This window comes from Arachis stenosperma, chromosome 1 (assembly GCF_014773155.1).
Source record: "Arachis stenosperma cultivar V10309 chromosome 1, arast.V10309.gnm1.PFL2, whole genome shotgun sequence".
Classification (NCBI taxonomy): domain Eukaryota; kingdom Viridiplantae; phylum Streptophyta; class Magnoliopsida; order Fabales; family Fabaceae; genus Arachis; species Arachis stenosperma.
Genome location: NC_080377.1, coordinates 42445038 through 42453477, shown reverse-complemented (window position 1 = coordinate 42453477; position 8440 = coordinate 42445038). Strand labels below are relative to the sequence as shown.

At 36.6% G+C, this 8440-nt stretch overlaps 1 protein-coding gene across 1 annotated transcript; it reads left to right on the top strand.

The window, feature by feature from the left end:
- The first annotated feature begins 6750 nt into the window (after window positions 1-6750).
- On the top strand, window positions 6751-8207 carry LOC130978772 (uncharacterized). The gene is made up of 3 exons (XM_057902270.1): window positions 6751-6966; window positions 7183-7783; window positions 7939-8207. Exons 1-3 carry the CDS (start codon window positions 6751-6753, stop codon window positions 8205-8207), a joined length of 1086 nt encoding a protein of 361 aa, XP_057758253.1.
- Window positions 8208-8440: the final 233 nt, after the last annotated feature.

Below are 8440 nucleotides of genomic sequence, written 5' to 3'. Positions count from 1 at the left end.
ATTGGTACCGAAATTCTCGTCTCAGTCTCCTCTATCACATTTAGCCACAAAAATCACATTTTAGGCTTTCTAGAATAAATTCTCATTTATGGGTTAATTAGCCGTTAATTAACCGGGTTTTACATTAACAGTGGAGGTTAGCTACTCTTGGTTCAAGGAGAAAAACTAGAATTCAAAAAAATTGTAAATTGTGGAATGAGGTAAAAGAGAAGAGAAGAGCCCGTAGGGCTGATTTTTTTTACTTTTATATCTAATCCTAATTAATGTAAAAATATATTTTCTAAAACTAAATAAAATCTTCGAGCTGCTCTAAAGGACGAATGGGGACCACCTTAGAATTAGTTGTGGCGCCAAACTTGAGCTGTTCCAAGTTTGGCGCCACAATGCTCGCATGCAATCTTGAGAGTGTGGTGATCAACGCCATGCGATTCCTTGAGGTGGGTGAGTGTGGCGCCAAACTTGGAAAATTCCAAGTTTGGCTTCATTGAGACTGAATGCTTTGGAAAATTATATGATTATGGCGCCAAACTTGAAAAATCCCAAGTTTTGCGCCACCAAGGCAGTGATTCCAAAAGAAAAGTATAGGCTATTATATATCGTTAAAAAGCTCTGAAAGTTAGCTTTCTAATATCGTTGAAATTTCATCAACTAGACCTTTGTAGTTCAAGTTATACTCATTGGAGTGAAAGGATGTCAACGTTGACAGCATCATCCACTTTCTTCCGTTTCTTCTATACGAATTCTGTCAAATCCGTTCAAATGCTACCTGAAATAAACAGAATTGTACACGACTCAAAGTAGCATCTATAGTGGCTAAAAGATATTTAAATCTTGATTAAACTCAACAATTTGAATGCAAATTCACTAGAAAAAGATAGGAAAGATGCTCACGCATCACAACACCAAACTTGAATTGTTGCTTGTCCTCAAGCAACCAAAACTAATATAGGCTTAGGATATGAATTTGCATGAGAGGTGAGCATTCAATTAAGCTCCTGTCTCTTCTCAAAGTGGGGTTTATACACTGTAATCCTGAATAATTTTGGCATCTCACTATCCTTTGAATCAGACGAATGCCATTGTCATTCGGAATTAGAATACAGATAATATTATCAGTTCTCTAATCTTTTTACTTCGGATTAATCCTTGAACACAACAAATTTCTTTTAATTCTCTTTTCTTTGGTGCTTTGCACCTTGAGCCTAGCCGTGACTTTAAATGCTTTGTCTCAAGCTTCACTTGACATAAAAACACCACAAGCACTTAACTGGGGAACTCTCTTTAGGTTCTGATTTTTCATTCAGTTACTCCCAGACAGTGGTGCTCAAAGCCTTTGGCATACTCTGTTAAATGTACTTGATCACGACTCTTAGTGCTCTATCTCAAGGATTACTTGACACAATTACACCACAAACATATGACTAGGAAAACAACTCTTTGAGCTTTTAATCATGTCTAACCTTCCTAGTCATTGATGCTCAGAGCCTTGGACCTTACTTTTATTTTTCTTTTGCTGTTTCTTTTGCTTCAAGAATTAAACTTTTGTTTAATTCAGAGAATTCATAATAGTTCTCTAAATTTCTATTCCTTATGCACCAACATCCTCTGATTCAAATTCAACTATGCACTGTTCATATCATGCATTCAGAATCACAAATAATACCACCACATTTAAGTAAATAAGACTACTCTTAAATATAAACTCAATTTTTCATGCAATACATCACTTTTTTTCTTTTCTTTTTAGATTCAAGTTCAGTGAGTGGTCATGAGACAATTTTTTGAACTAAAAGGAAATAACAGAATAAAACTAAATCTAAGAAATGAAAGTACTAAAGATCATGCAGGCAATCAAAGCAACAGAAAATAGAAGACAACAAAATAAGAACGGAAGGGGAAATAGAATGAAAGAAACTCAACCACCTCAGTTATGCTGGTGGCCATCTCATTCCTCCGGCTGTGCTCCTCCATGAAGAACATTCATCTCCCCATGGTGTCACTGATGATAAGCTAAACAGAGATCGCACTCTACAACACCAAACTTAAAAGTTTGCTTGTTCCCAAGCAAAGAAAAACTCCAGGGTGTCAAAAATTCTTTTTAATTGCTCCTGTTCCTGTTTTAATCACTCTGCATGACCAAAACACATGTAAAACATGAAAAATTATAAAAAAATTGAGACAAAGTAATTTAAAACCAGAACTAAAATAACTATGATGCTAAAATCAAAATAACTATAAAATTAAAACCAAAGTAACTGCAGAACCAAGGATACTAGTAGTTAGGTTGCCTCCCAACAAGCGCTTCTTTAATGTCACTAGCTTGACACTTAATTGTTGAATTTTTTTCCTCTTATTCCAGTTGGTTAAAAGAAATGTCTCCAAGGGGGAGAGTTGAAAATTAGTGCCCCTGATATAAATTCCTCCTAACAAGCTTTCTATTATTGTGGTTAGCTTGATTCACCTTGCTTGTTGGGGTAGAGGTTGGATTATTTTTACTGACCTTCTCTTTTTTATGGATATTTTCTTCTGTTTCTTGGTCACAATCCCCTTTTCATTGCTTTCCTTGGTTGCCTTCACTTCTTTGATTTCAAAATTTGGGTGTTGTGTGATGGTTGGAGTGTACCTTTCATCAAGAACTTTTTGAATTGGTGGTTCAATAAACTCACCCTCTATGCCACTCTCTGCTTCATTGGAGTGTAGATTCCCATAATTGTTTTCATCCCTTACAACCTCCTTTGTTTGTGCATCTTCTTTCTTTGTTTGTGTATCTTTCTCTTCTTCCATGTGTAGGGGTGGAGAGTTCTCTAATTCACTAGAGTATGATCTCCTTAGATTGATTTCCTCACTTTCTTTCGTGGGATCTTGCATTGTATCTCTTGGAAAGGAATTTGCTTGTTCCTCTCCCTGGGGCTTGATAATCAACTCCATATATTTCTCTATATTTTTGACACTCATCCTCATATCATGTATGAATTCTTTCATGAGAAGCTCAAGAACTGATGGTTCTTGATATGAGTAAGGAGATGGTGGCTCTTGATACGAATAAAAAGAGGAGCATAGTTCTTGGTATGTATATGGAGATGGTGGTTCTTGATATGAATATGTAGATGGTGGTTCTTGATGCGAATAAAAAGAGGAGGATGGTTCTTGGTATGTATATGGAGATGGTGGTTCTTGATATGAATATGCAGATGGTGGTTCTTAATGGATAGGATATGGGACATTGAAATCTTTTTGCTCTTGACCTTGCCAACCAAAATCCGGGTAGTTTCTCCATCCACAATAATATGAATCACTCATTGGGTGTGAGTAGTAACCCATGTGATCTCTCTCCATTATTTTTCTTAGCACAAAACACCAAACAGAATTAAATGCATCATGTGGTATACAGGCAAGCAAAGAAGAAAGAACATAAAAAAAAATAAAAACAATAAAAAATAAAAATAAAATAAAATATAAAAGAAAACTAAAATAAAAGAAAAATAAAATAAAGAAAATAAATTGAATAAAAAAAATAAAACAACTAATAAGCAAAAAAGGAATATAAAATTTAAACTCAATAAGTAAAATAACTAGGAAGAATAAAACAACTAAGGGGACACCAAACTTAATTTCACAAATTAAGAGAAAAAAAAGAAAAAAATTTAAATAAAATAAATCAAAATATTTTTTTTTAATTTAAAGAAATAAGTTAAATGAAATTAAAGCAAAAACGCCTAATCTAAGAATTCAAACAACCAGTAGTTGTCAATCACAGTCAATTTCCGGCAACGGCGCCAAAAACTTGTGCGAAATTTATAACCACAAACTAACCGGCAAGTACATCGGGATGTACCAAGTAGTACCTCAAGTGAATGAGGGTCCATCCCACGAGGATTGATGGACTAAGCAACAATGATTGTGTGATTTACTTAGTTAGACAAATAGAAAATGGTGTTTTGAGAGTTCAAAAGCATTAACAGTAAATTCAGAATATCAGAAAGCAAGCAGTAAACAGGTTGTGAAATATATGAGTAAAACAGTTAAGGTTTCAGAGATATTTATTTTCCGAATTAACTTTTCTTACCAACTATTTTAATCATGCAAGATTTAATTCATGGCAAACTATATGTAACTAAACCCTAACTTCTTAGACCTTTTTAGTCTCCTCTAACCTTGATCAACCGTCAATTCCTTGGTCACTTAATTCCAATTAGAGAGTAAAGTTCAATTCTAGTTTATATGCCACAAAAATCCTAATTATCCAAATATAAGAGGATTATATGTCACGTATCCCATTAAGTCCAGATAATTAGAAATTTAGGAGTAATTATTTTCAAGTTGTTGTTCAAGTAAAGAGCTTTTCCAAGTTTTACAAGAACTCAAATAGAACAAGGGTCATACTTCCGTTCCACCCAGATTCATAAAATAAAGAACGAAAATAATTTTTGAAATTGAAATCAATACATGAATTAAAATAGAAAAGTAATAGTATTAATCCATGGAATAAACAGAGCTCCTAACCTTAACAGTGGAGGTTTAGCTACTCATGGTTCAGGGAGAAAAACTAGGATTCAAAAAAACTGTAAATTGCAGAATGAGATAGAAGAGAAGAAAAGAGACTGAAGGGCTTATTCTTTTCCCTTTTATATCTAATCCTAATTAATGTAAAAGTATATTTTCTAAAACTACATAATATCTTTTCATATTGTAAAACAAAATAAAGTTTAATAAAAAATAAAAAATCTTCGAGCTGCTCTAAAGGACGAATAGAGACCACCTTAGAATTAGTTATGGCGCCAAACTTGAGCTGTTCCAAGTTTGGCGCCACAATGCCCGCATGCAATCTTGAGAGTGTGGTGATCTTGGAGCCAAACTTGAAAAATTCCAAGTTTGACTTCAATTTAACGCCATGCGATTCCTGGAGGTAGGTGAGTGTGGCGCCAAACTTGTAAAATTCCAAGTTTGGCTTCACTGAGACCGAATGCTTTGGAAGATTATATGATTATAGCGCCAAACTTGGAAAATCCCAAGTTTGGCGCCACCAAGGCAGTGATTCCAGAAGAGAAGTATAAACTATTATATATCGTTGGAAAGCTCTAGAAGTTAGCTTTCTAATATTGTTAGAACTGCATCAATTGCACCTTTGTAATTCAAGTTATGCTCATTGGAGTAAACGGAGGTCAGGGTTAACAACATCATCCACTTTCTTCCGTTTCTTCTATACAAATTCTGTCAAATTCATCCGAATGCTACCTGAAATAAACAGAATTGCACACAACTCAAAGTATCATCTATAGTGGCTAAAAGATTTTTAAATCTTGATTAAACTCAACAATTTGAATGCAAATTCACTAGGAAAAGATAGAAAAGATGCTCACGCATCAGAAAGCAGTGGCTAGCCATAACGTGCTCCAAGTTGAGACTTGATACTCTTTTGACCCTATGTCATAAATGTGGTCGGACACTGTGAAAGTTTTGAATGAGCTTGCTCTCGTGGAATAACACCACAGTGTGTTGATTGATTATAATTATGAATTGTTTGATTTTTAGGGATGCACGACAGAGGGATAGTCCAATGGTTAGCTACCAGAACTTGTCGGGTTAGCTTTATAACTGACAGATGAGACTCATCGGCCACTAGGACAGGCATGCATCATATGCATCTATATGTTTGTTTGGTATGTCTTATTTGGATTGACTAAGTGATTGCATAAACTATTTCCTACCTATTTATTTGCCGTATAAGATTTCAATATGTGATTTTCTTGCACGCGGTGGTGGTTGGGAGGTTTGGAGGAGTTGGAAAACGTAGTTTTAGATAGACTGAAGACCCTTAGCTAGTTGCCTATTTTATTCTATGGTTTAGTAATGTTTATAAGATTTAATTATATGTCGAAAGTTCTAGGATTGCCTTCGGCTTTCCCAGGACATTATATGTTAGATATGTGGACACTGTTACCATGCTGAGAACCTCTGGTTCTCACCCCATGCGGATTTTGTGGTTTTCAGATGCAGGACGTGAGGCTCCTCACTGAGGCATGCTGAAAGCTTCTGATATCAAAGATCATTGAGCTGTTGGGACTTTATTTTGGTTATATGTATTTATATAGATACTTATTATCTCCACTTATTATATATATGATGTATTAACTTCCTCTTAGAGGTTATTTTGGAGAATGAGGTTCTGTAACTCTATATTTTGGGTTCTTTTGGGGTTCTCTTATATATATGTATATACACTTATGTGCTCTGGCTAGTTTAGCCTTCACGAGCCGGGTCTTGAACTTTGATATTTGTACCTTGAAACTCTCTTTTGTTTATATCCATGTTAGCTTACTTTTACGTTGCTTCGTTTACTTTATCACTTTGTGAGTGTTGCATTTTTCGTTTTACCGCTTTTGTTTTAACTTTTCTTCAGAGGCTCATAGTTACAAACCTTTTTCAAACTATATTATATATATAATTTTGTTTTTAGAGGTCGTAATACCTCACCACCTCTGTTTTATGACTTAAGCATAAAACTCTGTATGGTAGGGTGTTACATTATGGTATCAAAGTAGTTCGTTCCTGTAGAGTCTGGTGGACGGACTGAATATGCTTCTTGCAAACTCTGTGTGTGTGTGTGTGTGTTAATGTGCTATCAGGATATCTAACTGATATATGTAGCATAAATATCCATGAGCATGCATTTGGGACTTTGAAGCACTGGACTTCCGATATTGAGACTGATCAACTTGATATCGATTGTTTGGTGTGTATAGGAACCAGATGGCACCTCGTGGACGTGGTCGAGGCCATGGGAGAGGTCGAACTAGTAATCAGAAATTGGAAACCGACACGAATAACCCAGTGAACTTCATGGCTGCATTGGAGAGCATGGCTGCTACTATGCAGGCCACTACTAAGGCGCTTGGACAGCAAATGAAAAATGGTAATAGGGAAAGTGGCGAAAATAGGCCGATGATGCTGTCAGCATTTCTAAAGGTTAACCCTCTAGTTTTCAAGGGAACCACTAATCCGACTGAAGACGATAATTGATTTTAGGCTGTGGAGCGAGCATTACAAGTACAACTGGTGCCTGAAGTGCAGTGTGTCGAATTTGCTACTTATCAGCTCACTGGAGAAGCACTACATTGGTGGCAGGAAACACGATGTCTCGTGTAACACGGTGATGATCCTATTTCCTGGGATGCCTTCCAGGTGGAATTTTATAAAAGGTACTTTCCGAATTTAGTCAGGACAGCAAAGGAGCTTGAATTACTACAGCTGAAGCAGGGTGCTATGTCTGTGCCTGAATATACAAACAAATTTAAGGAATTGTGTAGATTTTCCCATATTTGTCAAGGAGCTCCTAGAGACTTTGAGGAGTGGAAGTGCATTAAGTTTGAAGGAGGGCTCTGGAGCGATATCTTAAGTTCTACGAGGCCAATGGAGATCAGGACTTTCTTAGAACTAGTGAATAAGAGCAGGGTTGCTAAAGATTGTATGAGAAGGGTGGCTGCAGAGAAAGGGAGCCATAAGATGTCTTTTCAACAGAACCAAGGAAGAAGCTTTGCTACTAGGGGTCAGACTTTCAAGCATGGAGGTTTTGTACCAGAGCAGACTCAGGGTCAGACCAATTTTAGAAGGCCTAACAACAACAATTACCAAGGGAAAAGAGTTAGAAAGCAGCCTCTGAATGAGCAAGCTTGTGCTAGATGTGGAAGTCATCATCCGGGTGTTCCATGTAAAGCTGGTTGGGGCTTGTTTATTCATGTGGAAAGGCGGGGCATAAAGCCTCAAACTGTCCGAAGAAGCAGAGGCAAAGTACTGGGAGAGCACAGCAGCCTGGTCGGGTGTTCACTACCTCAGCTGTAGGTGCCGATGGGTCCGATACGCTTATCTGAGGTAAATGTGAAATAGCCGGTAAAACTTTGAATGCTTTATTTGATTCTGGAGCTGCTCATTCATTCATAGCATTTGAGAGGGCTAGTGAATTAGCGTTGAAGATAGTTGTGTTAGATTATGATCTGATTGTGCATAATGCTAATTCGGAAGCCGTTGTGACTATGTTAGGCTGTCCACAAGTGTCGTTCCAAGTTAAACAGCGAGATTTTGTACATGATCTAATTTGTTTACCAATGGTTGGTTCGGATCTCATTTTGGGACTAGATTGGTTATCTAAGAATCATGTCTTGCTAGACTATTCTGAGAAGTCGTTGTATTTTATGCTGGAAGAATCGTAAGCACCGGTTGTACTGAATAGCTACTATTTGAAATCCATGAAGGTAAGTTGTTCTGGATATGAATGTCATGGTGTTATACTATTAATTGCGGGTGTTTCGGGGGGAGGAACAAAGCTAAGAGCAAACTCCCGTTGTTTGTGAATTTTCTAGAGGTATTTTCGGATGACATTAATGAATTTTCTCCTATCCAAGAGGTTGAATTTGTGATTACATTGGTGTCTAGGATAGGGCCG

Bases quoted from the DNA above. Each gene is read 5' to 3' on its own strand.
- LOC130978772 (XM_057902270.1), top strand. From the start codon at position 6,751: ATGGCACCTCGTGGACGTGGTCGAGGCCATGGGAGAGGTCGAACTAGT. The intron at 6,967-7,182 runs GTTAACCCTCTA...GATGCCTTCCAG, and splicing joins TGCTGTCAGCATTTCTAAAG to GTGGAATTTTATAAAAGGTA. The intron at 7,784-7,938 runs GCAAAGTACTGG...ATTCATTCATAG, and splicing joins AACTGTCCGAAGAAGCAGAG to CATTTGAGAGGGCTAGTGAA.